At 47.8% G+C, this 20610-nt stretch overlaps 1 protein-coding gene and 1 long non-coding RNA gene across 2 annotated transcripts in view; one reads left to right on the top strand and one right to left on the bottom strand.

Moving 5' to 3' along the window:
* The window catches only part of MAB21L3 (mab-21 like 3), a 24308-nt gene extending 11812 nt beyond the window's left edge, over positions 1–12496 (top strand). Inside the window, exons 4-7 of the mRNA XM_045978288.1 lie at positions 1600–1891; positions 4904–5082; positions 5562–5756; positions 10401–12496. Coding sequence (XP_045834244.1) covers positions 1600–1891; positions 4904–5082; positions 5562–5756; positions 10401–10634 — 900 coding nt within the window. The 3' untranslated portion in view covers positions 10635–12496. The remainder of the gene's footprint in view (positions 1–1599; positions 1892–4903; positions 5083–5561; positions 5757–10400) is intronic.
* LOC123925131 lies at positions 11432–20610 on the bottom strand. Its single transcript, XR_006814918.1, has 3 exons — positions 19548–20610; positions 13968–14155; positions 11432–11565 (listed from the first exon to the last, which is right to left on the bottom strand). It is a non-coding gene; the product is annotated as an uncharacterized LOC123925131 (long non-coding RNA).

Genomic DNA, 20610 nt, shown 5'->3' with positions numbered 1-20610 from the left:
TCCCCACTGAGCAGGGAGCCCGATGCAGGGCTTGACCCCAGGACCCTGGGGATCATGACCTGAGCTCTTCAGCTCTTCATGCTTAACCAGCTGAGCCACCCAGGCACTCCACAACAACACTTTCCCTAGAATTATATCCGGGGAAATTTCCTTCTGTGGTCTCACTTAGAATTCATAGGCTAAAATGGATCTTGCATTTATATACATCGTGTCCTGCATATTAAATTTTGAAAATAGTTGGAGTGGAGCATATGAAATTGATTTTATTTTATCTTGGAACAAATGCAGTGAGTATTAATTAAGCATCATTTATGTGACCATTAACACAATAGCGGTGTTCTCGAATTCCCGTGCAGGTGGGTTCAAAGTGTGTTGATTTTGAGTGCCAGAGTTTCGATGTGTTCCCTTTTGAAATCCCACCGCCTTTCTGTGGGCGCCAGAAGTCACGTGGATCCGTTATCTAAAGCATCACACTGTTGTTGTCTGAGAATGAGGCAGAGTTTGTGTTCACCCATGAACTGGCGGACGACAGGGCCCTGAGCAAAGATTAACTAAATACGATGGTCAGAACTTTCCATGAGAAGGAGGCGGCCCTTGAAGTGCACAGCTGACTGATGGGAAGAGGTGCGGTGTGGAGCTGGCTGCTGCGTGTTGTGGCCAGAGGTCAGGCTCCTTCTGGGGATACCGCACTGCTAGGTAATCTGTTTGACCCTTTGGACTGTTGGACCTGACCACTTTGACCCTGACCTCTGCTTCACTGGTATCTGTAGAAACGGAATAGGTAGATTCTGATTGTTTGCTTTATTCTAAGTTTTATGAAACTTAGAATCATCTCAATAGCTTACATGGTCTCAGCAATTGCCTTGCATTCACCTGGGATTTTGTAAGGACCGATCATTAGTACTGGCCGTGGGTCATCAGTACGGGCAAAAAGATAGGGAGACATTTTGCAGAATCCTTTTGCTTCCTCCCAACCCTTCCCATTACCAGAACTTTTACCCAGTCCAGGTCATTCCTCCCTGACTGAGAGCCAGCCCAACAGAGATGACAAGCCCTGAACAAGCGGTCAGAGGGCTTAGGCTTACATTCTGGCTCTCCAGCTTAACTGGCTGTGTGTCCCCAGGGAGATGTCAGAGCCACTCTGAGCCTTAGATTCCTCATCTGGGAAATGTTAACGAAACCCACCTCATCGTGGAACTGGGAAGATCACCTCGTCTAATGCCCGGGCTTGCAGTGCTTACTACGTGTACTACGTGTAGAACTCACTGTATACTGTATACTGTTTCCTTTCCCTGCTTTCTCTTCTCCCCCTTGGTCACCTCTTAGAGTTCCAGGTCAGGGGCACTCTTTTCCTTGCAGATTCCTTACACCAAGGGCTCAGTGAATTAACTCATCTGCCTGAAGCACTGCCGTGGTTAGTGGCAGGACAAAGATGGAACCCTCCTGCACCGGGCAGGTGCAGCCCTCTGTCCATCTTGGCACATTGCCGAGCGTTGACTGGTTTGTTGAGCTCCCCGGTTTGACAGGTTGGTGCCCCGGGGATTGCTGTTACCTCTCGAGTCTGTGAACTCACACTCCTGTCTCTTTTCTTGACCCCAGGTTTTGGCCCCCAGCCAGTTCCTGGTCACTGTCCCAGTGAAGGGCCTGGCCGGGTACAGGGAGGCCAGGGAGCAACGCTGGCGTTACTACACGCTGCAGGGCACGAGGCTGTCCTGCCCCTTGCAGGACCCGGAGGGCCTGCAGCAGTGGCTGGAGGTGGAGCAGTTTATGAAGAGCTTGTGGCAGTGGCATGAGGCGGATGTGAACATTGAGGGCGATATTGTACCCGCCAAGGTCCTCCAGGTGTTCCGGAAGCTGGTAGAAAACGCAGTTGGAACCTGTCATCTTTCAGGTGAGCTGATCAAGAACAGGACAAAGGGTAGTTTCTGGCATTTCCTTTTTGCTTTATAAAACCTCTGCTTAGAGACGCCTGGGTGACACAGTCCATTGAGCGTCTGACTCTTGGTTTTAGCTCGGGTCACGGTCCCGGGGTGCTGGGATTGAGCCCTGCATCAGGCTCCATGCTCAGCATGGAGTCTGCTTGGGATTCTCTCTCTCTCCATCTCTCTCTGCCCCTCACACTCATGCTGTCTCACGCTCTCGCTCTCACTATAAAATAAAATCTCTAAAAAAGTAAAAAACAAAAAACCTGTGCTTAAGTGTTACCTGAAACTCGTGCCCCTGAATTGAGACAATAACCATGTGCTCCTTACATCTGTTCACTCCCTGCAATGTGAATTAGCTCTTTTTTCTGCTTTGACACCCAAGAGTGGGATGCTTGGATTTCCGTGGATCACTGCCCTGGCAGAGATACGGTGACCTTTGGTTTGCACACCCTTTCCTGGATGTGAATTTAAAACCTTGGGTATGCTTTATAAAAAGCAAATTGCAAGCCACAGATCATTGTTACTAGCACATTTCTATCTCACCCTCCAACTGACTGCAGTCCCCCAGCGTCTTAAGATGCCATGTTCAGAAACCACTAACTTGTGCCAAAACACAATAATGAGAGGCCGTGCAGAAATTTGACAGTCCGCAAATCTTAAACTGTATGCTACCATGTGGGCATGTGTGCACACATGCACACACACACACATTTTGTTCCCACAGAATAAAAAAGTGTATTTCACACTGGGGAAAAGTGGTGAATTTCCTTAGTTATAAAAGAATATTTGTAAACCAATAAGAAAACATACAAGTAGAGCAATAGAAATCATGACCCCCCCCAAAAAAAGACTCACAGAAAAAGAATATAAACAAGTAGTAGTAAAAAAAAAAAAAAGTGGAAAAGGGGGACACCTGGGGGGCTCATTCAGTTATGCATCTGCCTTCAGCTCAGGTCATGATCTCAGGGTCCTGGGATCGAGCCCTGCATTGGGCTCTCTGCTCAGCAAGGAGTCTGTTTCTCCCTCTCCCTCTGCCTCTGTCCCCAACTCATACCTCTCTCTCTCTCAATAAAATCTTAAACAAACAAACAAAAAAAAAGAAAAAATGCTCCACCTAATGTATATTTCAAGCAGTATGCATTAAAACACCTAATAGATGGACAGAGATGAAATGTGGGATCATGCTCAGAGTAAGGGTAAGTGTGGTACAAAAGGCCTTTTCATGCATTGTTCTTGGAAGTGTAAATCGGTGCCTACTTCTTAAAGGGCGATTAGTCCGTTTTTATTTTTATAATGTGCTTGACTTGACAGTTCAACAGTTCCAGTTCTACCAATAGATTCCTACAGATGAGAAGGAAATAGGCACAAGGGTGCCTACTCCCCATAGGCTCTGTAATAGAAAGTAACTAGAAATAATGTCAGTAACAAAGAGAGATTGACGAAATAAATTGTACTATCTCTGCCTTTCGTCCACTGTCAAGACTAAGAATGGGGTACATGTGTGTACACACTGAGTTGTGAAAAATCCATATGCTGGATAATGAAGGGAAAACCAAAGTGCTGAACAGGACACAATTCCCCATGTGTAGAGAGAAAAGGATTTGAATGTACTTTGACATGTCTGGACAGAACTGTTCTGAAAGTTTCCATGATGGAATTAACCCATGTTGAATGGATTCTTACCATGTATAGAATGCTTTTGTCATGTGCATAGCAACCCTGGAGAGTCAGAGTTATTTTTCTGCCTGTTTTACAGATGAGAACACTGAGGTTTAGAGAGATGAGCTAACATGCGGGAGGTCACGCACCAAGCAAGCAGAGCCAGGGAAGAAGTGAGGTGTGGACGGGGCAAGCTGGTTCCAGCATGTGCTGACCTCTTCACTTTGAAACAGTGGTAATAGTGAAAGTGCAAATGAATGAGACCTTGCAAATGGGCCAGGTTGATGAGATGCTTTCAGTAAATAATGCCAGGGTGCCAGACGTCGTCCTGTTCCTGTCTGGGCAGCTCTGATGAGATGCAGACAATAACCTCTTTATCACACGCCAGCCAAGGAGAAGAATGTTTTCCTTTTGAATAGCTTAACACAATTAATGAGTGAGCTTCCATTTTCTTCTCTGAGCAAACAAGAGAAAAATAATAGATCCTGATTGAGACAGCTTATCCTTATCTGTAATGAAGGCAAACAAAAAACCTACTGTGCATCTTTTGAAAGAAGGGGGGATAGATCAGCAATGAATTCTAGTACAGGAGCTGGAAAATGCTCCCAGATGCATTGATTTTTCTCTTCCTCTCGTTGCCTGGTTGGAAGAGGTAGTGGGAGCTGCTTCCCACTCCTTCGACCCTTTCAGCCAATGGCGATGACACACTTTGAAGCATTTTATAATTACAAGGGCTTGGGATGGCAAATATATCGGAGGCCAGACTAGTTTGATGGATGGTGGAAACAATGCTGAATGGTGGAAACTATGCCGTCGGAGAGACTGGGAGTCAGGTAGGGAACGGGTTAAGCAGAACTCCACCAGGGGAAGGTGGATGAGGTAGGTGGAATGCTGTCCCCAGCAAGGTGGGGACATCTGGGCACAATGGAGGGGGCGTAGAAGAATGGTTGGATTTCATTTTTACTAGCAAACAGTCCCTCTTTCCTTTGTCTTCTGTGTCTCTTTTCTTTAGTTGAGCCTTCTGAAAAGAATCTTATTACTTTCAAAGAAAAGGAGCCATAAAAGCCCTGGGGGCAGGGGAGAAAGGAAAAAGCAACAGTCACACACCAGGAGATTTGCTAGCAACGTTTCTATCCATATTCACTTAATTGTCTAGTTTAGCCATAAATACCCCAGCTTTGGAGTGCTACCAACCTGTGCCCAGCTGCCCCACCAGGCACAGGGAGCTGCTCGCTGCCCCTGCTCCCCAATTCCTCCTTTGAACGTTCGCAGGGAGCTGGGCTTTCTCTTCTCATTGCCTCTTTGTCATTTCCCACCAGGTAAGGTCAGCATGCTAACACGCCACTCTGCAGTTTGGGTTGCCGTGGAAACAGCCACAGGGCAGGTGGAGCTAGAGCTGGTCCCCGCTGTGGAGATCCCTACTGCCTGGTCTGCGAAAGCTCGGTGGCCTCCCTGTCTGAGGCGCTGGCCTTCCCGACAGAGAGTGGAGTGCATCAAGGTATCGGGGAGCAGAGGGCCCAGCTCCCCAAAGCAGAGGCACTCACAGCTTACCTATCCGCAACATCCCTGACTGCTAGCCAGCATTGGAAGGGAAAAATAAGCTTTCCCTTGAGCAGTGGTGCTCCAGGTGGGGGCCCCACAGTCTGCAGCGGCCCCTGAGAGCCTGTTAGCAATGCAGATTCCTGAGTCCTCCTCCTATGGATGGGCAGGGCCCGGCAGTCTGGGTCTTAACAAGCTCTCCAGGTGCAGGCTCAGTTTGGAGAACCGGTGCCTGTGGGAACGTGGACACAGCCTCTCCCATTCCCTGTGCACAAGGAAGGGATTTGCCCTGAGCATGCCTCCACGTCCCCATGTGGGAGGTTCTGCCTGCCTAGTGGCAGGTTCCCCCCACCAACCCACCCCAGAGTAGTGGATAGCTTCAGAGATGGCAAGCTTCCTCCCCCTCCTCATTTTCCTGGTGTTTTTCTCTTTTCCCAGTCCTTTGGGTTTGCCTTGTTGGCCTGTTCCCATTATCACTGGCAGCTGAGTTTCCTGCAGGCCGAGCAGGTGCTGCTGGAGCAGCTGGACGAGGATGGGGGCTGCCGCAGGAAGTGTCTCCGGGCCCTGAGGCAGATGAAGGAGGACGTCTGGTGTCCAGGAAGGAGGCCGGTCATCACGTCCCACCATTTGCAGGTGAGTGGGCACGCCCCGAGTGTGGGTGCATCCTCTCTGCCGGCCCCATGCGCTGGCCAGAGCCACTCCCGGTGGGGGTGTGTGTATGCGTCTGATTCGAGAGGGGGCGCTGGTGTCCCGATTGGCCATCCCATGTACTGCTACCTGGTGAGTTCCTGACCCCCCAGGCCATCTGTGTGCCCACCACAGCCCTGCCCAAGCTGAATGACCTCCTTCTTTCTTTGACCCTCTTGCCCTCTTTCCTTGACCCTCTTGCCCTCTTTCCTTCCTTTGGTTGGTTCCTCTTTTTCTTCTCTCTCTGTCTCTCCCCTCCTTACTTCAGTCGCCAAACCAACACGAGTGCCCACTGTGTGCCAGAAACCATGCTGAGGTTCAGCGCCGTTTACACCGTATGGCCCCGGCCCCTGAGAAGCCAACAGTCTGGGGACAGCTTGAAAATGGCTTGACTCGGGGGAATTCATGTTTTTCCTGGCATTAGGACTCCCTGGGTCTCCACTTCAGCCTCGTGAGGCCACGGCCACATGGGGGTGGGGGGACACCAGGAAATGGTGATTGCCATGGGAGCATGGCTGCCAACCTGAACTTCCGGGTTCCAGATCCTCAGGCAGGGATTTCCCCTTCCTCTGCAGCACTTGCCTCCTTCCCCAAACCCAACCATATACATTCATGACTGCCTTTACTCACTCATTCAGCAAATGTTTATTGAGGTTATCGTGGGCCATACACCTGCCCCAGCACCTGTTGTGTGCGGTACCCATGGAGGTCCCAGGTGAGCAAACACGGAAGTGGTTCCTGTTCCTTTGGAGCCAACAGTCCAGAGGGGGAGACAGGCTGTCAGGTGGTCCCCCAGGTGCACATGGTGTCACACAGCATGGGGAGCACCGGGGAAGATGGACCAAGAGCAGCAGACCCTGACCCCCTGGGGAGGGGGCCCTTCCCTCACACCCTCAACTCCTCTTTTGCAAATTCCCAATGGTACATGGTGAACAGGCCATTCATGGAACACGCTGTGTGCACTCTGAGGTTGGGAGGTGGCAGGTGGACTTAGAGACAGCACAGCCCAAGCCTAGCTGGTGTGTGTCCGGGAGCTTCGCCCCGACATTTTGCACAGGTGAGCACAGGCTGCCTGTCTGTGCGGTGCCTTCCTGCTTGTGCCCCCTCTTGTCCAGGGGACCGCCGTCTTCTGACCCTGGATAACTCCTCCAGCTCCAGTGTAAGCTCTTGAAGAGCAACTACTACTGCACCCTTAGTATCTCTCCTAGTGCTGTGTACATAGTAGTTGCTCAATAAATATTTGTTGAGCAAATGAATGAATGCCTTCACATCATATTCAGCTTTTTCCCCCCATGAAGGCAGTAGTCTCTGCTTTTCTTTTTTTTTCTTTTTTTTTTTTAATTTCTTTTCAGTGTAAAGTCTCTGCTTTTCTTTCTCCTCTTTCCTAATATCCTGTCCTCTTTGACCTCCCCAAGAATTAGTTAATATATCATTTGCACACCCTGGGGCCTTTCTCTAGAGTTTCAACATTCTCAGTATATGCCCACCTGTTCTTGAGGGCTTGCAGAGGATGGTCAAGTTCATTCGGCAGGTTTGGCTTCTTGCTTACTTGCCTTCCTACAAGCCACACTAGGAAGGGTCAGAGCTGAGAAGCAAGCCCCATTCTATCTCATCTGGAACCTCGAGATCTTAACCATTGACTGCACTGCCTCACAGTTAAGATGGATGGAAACATATTAAGTGACATGAACATTTTAGACAAGATTGAATAGGACCCACAATGGGCCTCCCATGCCTTGACTGCTGTCAAAACTGCATTACACGCAAGGATTACTTTTATTCCAGTGGCTTCTCCATCACGAGAGGATTTTAGGGCAACTCCTTAAATGTGCTTTGTTTCGGTTCTCCCTAACTCAGTGACAGAGTGCAGAATCATGCCTTCTCAAGAAGGGGCGGTTGCGGGGGGGCTACTCATGGAGAAGGGCAGGATGGACAGAAGTAGTACTAGCTGCCTGTTCTTCTAGTGTTCCATCCTTGGTCCAGGATGTCCTCACCTTTAGACATAATGATGGATGTGGCTGGTGACCATGTGCTGTTAGACACCATCCCGGATGATGGCTTGAGTGGGCAGGATCCTTGCCAAGACTTCAGTCTGGAGAAAGTAGAAGAGCTGGGTTGCAAAACAGCCTCAGGAAGGGTGTACGAGTCGTCATCACCCCGTCTTCAGTCTGACACGGTCTGAGGAGGTTCTCACCTCCTCCCCAAAGCAGCTCTCCCCCAAAGCAACTTTGTGGGAAGAAGAGCTCATCCTTCACTGGCTTGCTTCTTCCTAAAACCCACTCAACAGCACAGGGGTTTGATGCTAAGAAGCTTAACCACTTCGGGTTTGCTTGGGCAGATAAAAGCTTAACTGCGAGAGGGATTAAAGCAGGGGTGTCTAGGTTATCTTAATAGCATGACCTTATTGCCAGCTCATTCATGTTGCACAATGTGATCTAAATCAAAACACACTCAGGGGGTGCCTGGGTGGCTCAGTGGGTTAAAGCCTCTGCCTTCGTCTCGGGTCTTGATCTCAGGGTCCTGGGATCAAGCCCCACATCAGGCTCTCTGCTCAGCGGTGAGCCTGTTTCCTCCTCTCTCTCTGCCCACTTGCGATCTCTCTCTCTGTCAAATAAGTAAAATCTTAGTATATGTGCTGCCGAAGCGAGCACTCAAATAAGTAAAATCTTAAAAAAAAAAAAAAAAAAAAACCACACACACACTCAGGATCTTGCTGTGAAGTTGCAAGTGTTGTTTTCCTTTCTCATAGAGACTCTCTTTAAAAAATGCTCAATATCCAGACCATAATATTAATGAATTATTTCCCATAGTTAATAAACATTTTTGACTGCCTCCCGTGGGCCAGCTCCTCTGCTGGGTGCTGTGTGACATCAGAGCCATGAAATAGGTATCGGCCTCTTCGTGCACAGAGCTTACAGCCTCGTAGGGGATCACACACATAAATAACAGAGATGCGGCAACCGTGGTCACGGGCATTCTGAGAAGTACATGGCGAAGAGAGTGTCGAACGGTCTCGTAGGGGCATTTGATCTGATGGACGAGTGTCCTGGACAAATTGGGGAAGGAAGTGTGTTCCAAGCAGAAGAAGTCGGATGTGCAAGAAGTCCCTCGGGGGTAGCGGAGAGCGATGTGAGGCCAGTGGGGCTGGAAGGAGAGAGCGAGGGAGGACGAGGGCAGGTGGAGGCTGGAAAGGAAGGTAGGGCCCCACCCTTGTAAGCCAAAACCCTCTGAAGAATTGTGGTTTTTCATTAACCAGCCAGGAGAAGGCTTGAAAGTCTTTCAGACGAGAAGAACCATGGATTTATATTTGAAAAAGATCACGTTGGCTGCAGCATGGGTGGTGACAGGATGGGGACAAGAATGGGGACAAGAGGTCCGGGTGAGGTGGAAGAGGGGGACGACCGTGGAGATGAACATAACACAGGGAGATGGAAGAACCCCTTCGGAGGACTAGGGGGCTTGGTGACACTGGTGAGGGAGGGTGACTCCTGGCTTGTGTTTTGCATGACTGGCTAGACAGCAGCTCTGGAGACACGGAGTTCAGTTGGGACAGGCTGATGGAGATAACCTTCCAATTTCCAAAAGATAACAGGTGAGGAAGAGGTCAGAGGAGAAGTATGGCTTGGAGAAAGAAAACTACGAGTGACTTCTGTGTGTTTGGTGGGGATTCAGGCCACTGAGGAAGGAAGCAAGAGAGAAAAATAGAAAGAGGGTGTGGAACCAAGCCTCCAAAGCTCCAGACGGAGGCAGTCAAGGGGCTCACATGCCAAGGCATAGCTGTAGTGGCTGGAGAAATCCAGGGAGCGTGTTGGCTCGGAAGCCAGGGAAGAAGGACTCGAGGGAGGCTATGAGTGGGAGAATCTGATTCCACTGACAGGTCAGGTAGGGCCAGGGCAGGGCAGGACCTGTTGGACTTAGCAGCATGGAGATCATTGGACCTCACAGACAGCAGCTTCTCAGGCCTGATGGCAGAAGGGTCCGTACGGCCGTGGATTGAGATGGGAATCAGAGGAGGGGAAATGATGACTAATAATTGAGCTGATTGTTTTGAGAAGCCTGCACTTGCAGAGGGGTGAGAGGTTAGGAGGGAGCTGGGCCCTGGGACAGGGGGCGGGACAGGAGAGCTGAGAAAGAGGGAAGTCGGTCACAGCTCCTGGAAGGAGGGACCCCAAGCCCTGCCTGGGGCTCACCCGGCTAGGTGGGGCGGTCAAGCAGAAAAGGGAGGAAAAGGGTGCTGAAGGCAGAGATGGCTAGAACTGTCTGGTTTGCTAGCGTGAAGGTTTCCATTTTCCCTGTAAAGTAGGAGGCAAAGCCATCTGCCCAGGATGGGGGGATCACAGGTTTAAGGAGAGTGCCGGTCACCCGAAATGTCCGCTGGTGAGAGAAACAATGACAAAGGCACAGGAGACTGGCCAGATGAGGCCGAGAGTGCACCTGAGGGGGCTACTGTGAAGTCACAGCAGAGCCTCCTTGCCCTGGGTGAGATCCCCTTCTCCCTTCTTCCAAGGCCACGTGAGCGGGGTAACGTTCCTGAAGATACTCTCCTCCGTGGCCCGGAACCATGTCTGACAGCACCTCTTCCTTCCCCAGACAGTGCTCTTTTGGACTTGTGAGAAGTACCCGCACCCGAAGGACTGGCGGGTCTTCAGCAAAGCCTTCCTGCGCCTGGTGAGGAAGCTGCACAAGTGTGTAAGCCAGCACTTTCTGAAGCACTATTTCGTGCGAAAGAGCAACCTCCTCCGGTCTGCCAACTCGGGCGACCTGGACGCTGTGGCCCAGAGGCTGGCCCTCTTTCTGAAGAACCCCCAGATCAGCCCGCCCTGAAGCTGCCCCTGCCTGGGAGGCTCTTGGACACTTGATCCTGGCTTGACCTCGTTCTCTGTGGACAGAAGCAACCTATAGCATAGGAGAGTACAAGGACCCAGGAGCGCCAAAGAGGGGAGCACTGTACCCCAAGATGGCTGACCCAGGCCTCCATGGAGCCAGGATTTCAGCCCTCACTAGCTACCTCCCTTGGGGACAGCTGTCCGTGGGCTTCCCCGAGAGCCACTGATTCTGAGCTGATGACAGACTGCGCTGAATGGATTCTGCCTTGCTTGGGCTCTGGTTGTCTATGGGAGAGGACAGTGACAGGACCCGTTGGAAGGCCAGGCATCAGCCTGTGGCCCAGGAGAGGGTCTCCAGCCCACTTGCCACGGTTTTTCTTGTTCCATTTGTAAAATGCAGCTGTGAAAACGCCTTTGTCAGAGCAGGGCTGTGAGCCTGGGAGACTGCTGGGGTCCCCTTAGGAGAAAGACACTGGAGCAACACAAAGTGTTATTTTTGGTTGGTAGCCCGTGTTTGCCCCCGGCTGGGTGGGTCCCAACACCGCTCATTGAATGACTGCGTCTGATGCCTTGGTACGCCTGTACGGACCCTGCTGCCCTCCTGTTCTCCCAAACTGTGGTTCAGGGCTTGTGGTTCCGTCTGCCTCCGGGCTGTCCTGCAAGTAGGGAGAAGGTGGTTTTGATGAGTAGTGTGGGTCAAAGATGAAAGTGCAGCTCTGTTTGCCAGGGGCTCCCATTACCTTGCGCCCCAAGCCAGGTGTTTTGGGAATGCACTCAGAACAATGACCTACGTGGAAGGATTTGGTGTCACCTCTCCACACCTGCCTTTGCTCACTTCATTCACTGGGCGATAAAGAGGTGCTCATCAGGCACCGGGAGTATCACCAAGAATGAAACAGTCGAAGGTTGGACCTGTCGGAGCTCAGCGCCTAATGGAGACAAGAAGTGAAGGACAGATACACAGACACAATTATTACAAATTGTAGCAAGTTGCCCTGAAGGAAACAAACAGAATATTGAAGTAGAGCCACAGAAAACTCCTGGAAGGATGAAAATGCAAACAGCTAAAGGGGAAGGGAAGCGGGGCAAGGGCAGGCTGGGAGGGGCTGGAATGAGATCACATGACATTGCAAAGCTGATCAGGAATTTGTTATTGAAGTCCTGATGTTTGGCCCCTCCCAGAGCAGTAGGGTATCCTAATCTGATTTGCATTTTGTTTATTTGTTTATGACTTGAATTTGAAATGCCCATTCTGGGGACTGCATAAAGGAGGCTGAGGGACCCACATGAGAGTCGAGGCACCAAAGGACTGTAAGCCCCCCATTTTGAATTTCACTGTCGTCCACAGGGCCACACATCCAGTGCAGCACATGGACAGGAACTCTGGGGGCTTGAGCGGGTCATTGCTTTCTCCCTGCACTTATTTATGCTTCTCAACTCAAGGGGATCCTTTATCCCTTAGAACATGTTTCCCAAGTATGGAACACTGAAATTTCTAAAAGCATGAACTACTGACTTTTTGAACTCGAATTTTTTTTTTTTTTTTTTTACAAAAGTACTGTAACCATATGCTGGGGACGTAGGAAATCGTGGTTTTAAAATGTTGAAAAAAAATCCTTTCAAACGTACAGTAAGTTTATAATTTTTGAAAACATGAAACAATGAGCAAACCAATGTTATTAGTACATGCATTCAAAGTCTCATATTCTGGGGCCTTGGGAAACGTCATTTTTGAGAAGGTAGCAGTTAATTTTTTTAATGATGAAAAAACAACCGAAACAAGGTTGTTTTGTTATTGTTGTTGTTAGGGGAAATGGGAAAGAGGGAGAGGGCGAGAGACTCTTAAGCAGGCTCCATTCCCAGCCCAGAGCCCAACATGGGGCTTGATCTCATCACTCTGAGATCTTGACCCGAGCTGAAATGAATAATACTCTCAATGGACTGAGCTCCCCAGGCGCCCTGATGCAAGTTTAGCAAATAGCTGTACAGTCGCGAATGCCAAGAAGTGAAAGTTGGCTGGACCATTGATTGGAAATATGTGTATGTGTATGGAGAGGAGTGGAACTGACATCCTTCACAGACCAGATTCTGGTAGATTCTTGCCCCTACCTTTCCCTATCCACCAGTGGTCTTTGAAGGAAGCAGGATTCCTGGCATCTGTGGATTCCTGGGTGTTCCTCTGCTGGGCAGCAGAGGGCAATGGAGGACTGCCTACAGAAAGAGCATCTTTCCCACCCATACCCCTCAATGCCCAGTAGGTGGCGCCCTCCTCAGCCCATAAACTTAAATTTGGTTTCCGGGAGAAGGGTTTCAGTTGATGCTCAATGACTGACCTTTCCTGCCATGTTAGCTAGCAATTACAGGCTTGGTGCTTAAAGCTCAGACTTTAAAATGGAGACTACAAGTGAGGAGTCCATCCTCTCTGTTTGCAGGGACAGAGTGTCTGGCTCTGAAAAGTCTGATACTAACTCCTCTGTTCTAGGCAGTATTTATTTATTTATTTATTAATTCTCCAAAAGACCTTTCAGTCTGGGCACAGGTGGACTGGTTGATAGTCAGCGCCTGTCATTGATCTGCTTGCCTTTGCGTTTCAGCTCTGACACAACTGTGTGCCCTTGGCAAGTTGTTCACCCCTCTCTATGTCTCTTTCTTCATGCATATGGTTAGGGGCTGAATTGTGTTCCCCCTCTTCCCGCCAAAATTTGTACATGGAGGCCCTTACCGCCAGTACCTCAGAATCTGACTCAGTTTGGAGATGGGGACTTTAAAGAGGTGACTAGATTAGAATGAGGCCGTTAGGGTGGGCCCCAATCCACCAGGACTGACATTCCTGTGGAGAAGGGGTGGAGGCACCTGGGGGCAGGGGTGCAGGGAGGAAGGGCCCTCCGGCCAGCTGAGGAGTGAGGCCTCAGGAGAAGCCAGTACTGCCAATACCCTCATCTTGGGTTTCCATTCTCCAGAACCATGAGGAAATAACGTTCTGTTGTGTAAGCCATGTGGTCTGTGGTATTTTGGGATGGTGACCCTGGGCAACGAATCTGGGCCTGAGGAGAGAGGAGCTACCTCAGGGCTCTGAGGAGGGAAATAAGCAGAATAATGGATGGCAGAATCTCCTCATTTCATAACCTGGCACGTAGTAACCGTGGCATACGTGCTTAGCATTTTAGATACCAACTCGTCATGGCCATTGCGTCTCAGCCAGTCCTGGTGACGACCCCCATCCCGTGTGTAAATTCTTCATGAACAGATTAGAAACCATCAAAGGAAAACATGGGCAGAATTCCACCACGAATTCCACAAACCCATCTTGTCCTTTGTCCCTCTTGCTTACCAGAAGAAGTATCTCTCAACTTCTCATGTGTTGGAGCCATGTCGCCCAGTGTCTCAGGGACGGCTTTCCATTTAGTGCCTGTCGTGTCCTCCATTTCCTCTTGCAAGTGTCACCCCTTCTCTCCCCCTTTCACTGTCCAGCTTCCTGAGCTGTTGGCCACATAGCCCCGCTTCCTTGCCTCCACACACCTTTTTTTAGTGAAAGATACACATGTGAGAATTGAAAATATTTAAAGAACAATAAAACAGACACCAATATATTCACCATCTAGCTGAAAAATAGCATTTGGCCAGTACTTTAGAATTCTAGGTGCTGTTCGGTCCCCTAGCCCCATCCCTCCCAGATTTTATGTTAGTCATTCGGCTGCTTTGCTTTATAGTTCAACTACCTATCATATTTCATTGAACCCAAGCCCCCCCACAATTTTTGTTTCATGTCTAAGAAAAAGTGCTGCTAAATGTCATTACAAGACACCCCTGCTTATAAGATGCATCCTCCCCCCTTTTAGGGAGATAAGAATATGAAAAGTGTATTTTGGAATCAACAAAACAGGACCTGCGTGCCTCCGAATGTCTTTTCAGTTGCGTGGGTTTTTTGAGCGTTATGTAAATGGAATCCTATTGTACAAAGTCTTCGTCACTGGTGACTGGGGCTTTTGGACGCCGTGTGCTTCTGAGATTGTCCCATGTGGGTGCAGGTGACAGTGGTGTGCTCCTTTTCACTGCTGTGGAATGTTCCACAGTGAGCTTATGCCACTGTACATATTTACATTACTATAACTGGGCATCTGGGTGGTTTCTAGTTTTAGTGTTTTGAACCTTTTTTTGCACATTCTTATGTGTATCTGACTGATGCACTCTGGTCTTACAAGGTTAGATACAGAAGAGTGAACTCTCAAGTTCAAAGATGTGTATATACATATATATATATTCAGGTACAAAGATGTATATATTCAAGTACAAAGATGTATATATTTAAATATATATATCATATATAACATGTAATATATAATATGACATAAAATTACAGATATATTTTATATTTTATATAATAAATACATGTAACATAAATTTATTATAAATATTATATATAATATAATATTAATATTTATAAATATTTATTATAGTATAAATATAAACATTTATGTATTATAGATTTATAATTATATTTGAATATATTTCATATTTCTAAATATAAAATATTATATATAATATATATATTTAAATTAGTGAGGTAATGTCAACATATTTTCTGAAGTAGTAGTCCCAGTCTAAATTCTCCCTTTTAATGTCAGTGAATTTTCAGTGACTTTCTCCATTATAATGGGATGCATTTTGTATCTTGGGTAAAAAAATCCCATTCTTTAAGGTCATGGAGGTATGCTGCTATGTGGTTCTCTATAATTTTATTGCTTTTCCTTTCACCAGAGTTAGGAGATACTCTCTCTTTTTTTTCTATTCAATTCTAATAAAATTAGAGTAATCTCTTTGTTTGGAAGTTTGGTAAACTCCCCTAAAAAGCTGACTGGGCCTTGTGTTTTCTTTGTTGGAAGAATTTAAGCTATTTATTTCCTTTTAGGGATATGTGATAATCAGATTTTCGACTACTTCTTGAGCTTCTTGTTAATTTGTATTTCACCAGGATTTCATCTGTTTCACCTAAGTGTTCAAATTTACTGGCAAAAAAATTTGGTTCATAATACTTTGTTTAAATTCTGGTATGTTTGTACTCCTCTCTCGATGAGGCTTATCAAATAATTCTTGTTTGCTTTTTCATCTTCATATGTTTTTCATTAATTTCTTCTCCTATCTTTCCCTCTACTTCTTCAGCTTTATTCTGGTATTCTTTTTTTAAAATAACTTCTTAAATGCTTAGCTCAGAACTCCATAGCATTTCTTCTTTTCTAAGTATATGAATTCTCTTTTAATACAATTTTAGTGGCATTCCACGGGTTTTGGTAAATGGCATTTTCATCTCATTTAGTTGTATTTATTTTCAGATTTCTACCATGATTTCCTTGTTGACCTGTGGGGTACTTAGAAGTTTTTTAGAAAAAGTATTATTTTCAAACATACTGGGTTTCCTAGTATGTTTTCATTACTGATTTATAAACAGATTACATCATAATCAAAGACAATGTCTTGGGGCCCCTAGGTGGCTGATTGGGTTAAAAGTCAGACTCTCCATTATATGTTAATAAAAATAATTAAAAAAAATAAGTCAGACTCGATTTTGGCCATGATCTCAGGGTTGGTTGTAAGAGCCCAGGGGAGTCAGGTTCTGTGCTCAGTGGGGAGTTTGCTTGTCTCTCTCCCTCTGCCCCTCCCCTACTCTCACATGCGCTCACTCTCACTTGCTCTTTCTCTCTCAAACAAATAAATAAATAAATAAATAAATAAATAAAACCTTAAAAGAAAAGGACAGTGGTTTGAAGGCCCCAGTCCTGGGATGCCCGTAGAGGCCGGCTTCTCGCCCAATGCTGCTGGATTGGTCTGTGCATACAAGGGGGAACGAGCTTAGATGCAAGGTGAGAGGAACGTTAGACCATGCGCTGCTCAAAGTTTGTGTGCCTTTCAGGTTTCTTTCGGGCTGCATTTTCCAACATTTACCAAGAGAGTTGTTTTAAAATTTCCCATTACGAGTGTGGATTTTTGTATTTCTCCTTAGAGTGCTGACAACGTGTGCTTAATACACTTTCAGACTGTATTATTAGGGACACACCGGGTTAGAATGTTTATATCATCCCGCTAACCTGAAGAGTTCATCATCGTAAGGTCATTTTTCCTTAACTATGGTAAACATTTTGTGTAAGCATTGGTTTTGTCTGATACTAATATCAGGACACCACCACTTTCATTTGCCCTCGAATATCATTTCCATCCATTAGCTTTCAACCTCTTTGTATCTCTTATAAATGGCTGATTTTCTTAAAAAAAAAAAAAAATCCCATCTGACAGCTGGGGTCTTCTGACTCTAATGTTTCATCCATTTACATCTATTCTGATGACGAATGCATTTGGATTTATTGCTACTCTTGTATTTTCTGTGTGACCCATTTTCTAAACCAGATTCTTCTGTCTTTCACCCCACCATCTTATCTTTTTAAATATATATTTAAGGGTTTTTTTTTCTTTTGCTACTTCTTTTTCCTTCTTACTAGTGTGTAAGGTCCATATGCTAACTCTCTGTCCTTTTAATGGTTACCCAGGCTATTTGTACACATAGATTCATTCTGTAGACTGCAGTCAAAAGTTAACCAATACCCTTTTTCCTCTCAACAAAGACTACATGCAGGGGCTTGGCTCCTGTCACTTCCCTCCCCACGTTATCTGCTATTATGACCCCAGATTTGGATTCTAGCATGCTTGCCACTCCCCACCACACACACACACACACACACACACACACACACACACACACACACACAGAGCTTGTCTTTTATCCCACAGTATGCCCAGTGTGCGGCACACAGCAGACAACCAGTAACCCTGCAGGGCACAAGTGACCAGAGCTTCCAGCAGCAATGGGACAGGCCTCTCATGATGATTTCGGTTTGAGCATTTGGTGGAACATTTGGTTTGAGCATTTAGAGCTTCAGGTATCCTGATGTGGTATCTGATACCCCAGGAATTCCCTGGTCTCTGCCCACCATTCACAATCTGGGTCCTCTCCGGTTTTCAAATCATGTTACTCCTCTGCTCCCAGTCCTCCAATCCCTTCCCATCCCACTCATCCAAAAATCCAAAGGTCCAGATGATCTGCAGCCTCTGAGCTACCTGAACCTATCTCCTCCTCCTCTCCTTTCTCACACCTACCTCCAGTCACACCTTGCTCTTCTAGAACATTCCAAGCATGACTCCACCTTGGGACTCTTTCCTTGTTGTTCCCTCTGAAGACCTTCCCTAACCTCCTTATACAATCTAGCATCACCCCAATCTTGATACGTTCCCCCTCCTGCTTGGCTTTATTTCTCTCCATGGCACTCAGCACCACCTGAACAGTCTTTCCTTTCTTCCTTTCTTCTTTCTGTCTATCTGTCAATCTAGTGATATATTTATCTATCATCTCCCACTAGAGTGAAACCTATGTGAGAAAGGAACTTCCATGTGTATTTTCAGGATTATGTCTTTACGTCTCTGGGCACATACCAAATGCCCAAAAATAATATGTTGAGTGAAAATGTTTGCAGAACCCCTTCAGAAGCAGTCCATTCGGGTCTCAAGCTTCTTGGACTTCTACGTGCATTTGGTTTTTTTTTTTTTCTCTCCTTCAAAACGATGGAATCATAGAATGTTCTCACTTGAAGAGATGGTAGAGGTCTTTACATATAGAGTGGAGCTACCTGGGGGTTCAGACAGGTTGAACTGTGGGGCTCAGATCATAAACTTGGTGCTGGTTGGTAACTGAAAGTCTAAAATGCTCCCCATCCTCTCAGAAGCCCCTGAAACTTCTCAAGTGCCAACCTAAGCAATGTAGGAATTGAAATCCAAATCAGACTCTGGCCAGTCAGACACCTGAGACTCTTCCTCATCTGGGCCCTGTGTGCTGACTCGCCCCCCTCATCCTGCACCCTGGTTCCACTCATGGTTGTTAGGATATCAGCATGGGCAAGACCCTTGTGGGGCATGGGGACCTGCTTTTGTGGGGTCTTTCTCCCTCTCACTCTCCCCAAAAGAGAATTAAAAGGGCACTGTTACTTCTTTTCTCTGAATTCAGAATCTATTCGTGGGTTTAAAAGGCATGGGAATGTGGGAGAATTAGGGAAAGTAGCCCTAATCACCACGGAGGAGTTCCTGGTGACCCACTGGTGACCTGTACCACCCTTTGTTGTAGAGGTGAGAAGGGAGAGGCCAGAAGAGAAATGAGAAAATGACCTGCTCAAATTTACAATGTCCCCAACTGAACTCTTGATTTATCTTCTCCAACCTGCCCCGACTCAGTAAATAGAGTCACTGTCCAACCATTTCCTTTGACCACAACCGACGCGTTTGTCCTGGAGCCTCTCCTTCCATCGCCCGCACCTTCAGTCTCCCTGGTGGATCGTCTTGGCTGAGTGTGCATCCCCACACCCTCCACGCTGCTCCCGCTGCAGGCCAAGCACCCCCTCTCCTCTCTAGATTGCTATAGGGACGTCCTCATTCTCACTTTTGCCACCCACCCCACCCCACCCAAGTCTTCCCCACAAGACCTAGTGTCGTCTCTTTGATATGCAAATCCATTCCTGTTTCCCTGCTCCAACCCCTCAGTAGCTTCTCATCCCTCTTAGAAAAAAACCCTGAAACTCCTCTCTGCCCATGTGATCTGCCCACTGCCCCTCTCTCTGCCCTCGCCCCTCTCCCCCCCCCCCCCGACCTCTCACCTCCATGCCATTTGGGCCACAGGACACTACCTCCCTTGCCTTGTTTCAGACACAAGCTCATTCCCACCCCAGGCCTTTGTACCTGTTTGTTCCTGTGTTCAGAAATCCCTTGGCCTGCACACAGACATAGCCCCTTCCTTCCTAACCAAACAGATAACACCCCTCGTCTCTGCGCCCTCACCCTGATTTACTCTCCCCATAATGGGTTGCCTGTTCCTTACCAGAATGTAAGCTTCTCCTGGGCATGGTCGTCTTGATCACTGCTGCCTCTCTTGCACCGAGCACAGTGCCTGGTGCTTGGCATGTGCTCAGTGAACATTTGTTAGTGGATAGTTAGGTGAAGGGATGAACGAAGGATTTTGCCCCGCCATAGACTTCACTTCCTGGCAGGGCTGGACTCGAACCCAGGTCTTTCTTTGGATGCTCAGGCCAGGCTCTTCCCTGCCATGAAGTAACACTTCAGAGGGTTGAGGAATCACATCCTTGGCTTTAGAGAAGGAAGAGCTGCTTCTGGGCTGTGGATGCCTTTCTTTCAGGAGGGGCCTGGCCCCTCTCATAGTGCGGAGCCCAGTGTGGTGCGGGAGAGTACAGGGGGCCGACACTTATCTGTCAGGGGGCCTGTTTCGCATCTCAGCCTCCCCACCGCTACCTAGGGGAACGCTGATGTGTCCTTGTTGCAGCCAGCTCAGCCAGGATCCAACAGAGGCGTTCTGTGGACTGTGTGAGTCACACACACCACACACACACACACACACACACACACACTTTGCATTTAAACAAAACACATCGGAAAGGGGTTCAAGCCTTCACCCTCCCTTCCTGCCAAGCATAGGGATAAACAGTAGGGCTCTTGGCAGAAGGTCTCTATTCCATTCTCTTTGTCTCTGGGTCTAGAACCATTCATTTCCTCTCACTGGCCGTGTGACTTTTCTTTTGTGAGCTTCCATCTTCTGTCCACAGGCTTTGTAACCTATGCATCTTCGGTCAGGACCAAATACAAAAGACGGAGGGAGTATTGCTCCTGAGAGAGTGGCGTTGTGAATGAACAAAACACTTTCACGGTAATGCAGACTCTTGCATATCACATGAAATGTGCCTTCTTCGGGGCGTGGAGGGATATTAGAATATTAGGCAGAGCACCCAGCCCAGGTGACAGTGTAGTTTCACACCTGAGAGGGGCACCTGGGTGGCTCAGTGGGCTTTAAGCCTCTGCCTTTGGCTCAGGTCCTGATCCCAGGGTCCTGGAATCTCTCTGCTCAGCGGGGAGCTTGCTTCCCCCTCTCT

The sequence above is a fragment of the Meles meles genome, chromosome 1 (assembly GCF_922984935.1).
Source record: "Meles meles chromosome 1, mMelMel3.1 paternal haplotype, whole genome shotgun sequence".
NCBI classification, from domain to species: Eukaryota; Metazoa; Chordata; class Mammalia; order Carnivora; family Mustelidae; genus Meles; species Meles meles.
The sequence above is the reverse complement of the archived record's forward strand: the minus strand, read 5'-3'. Positions and strand labels throughout refer to the sequence as shown.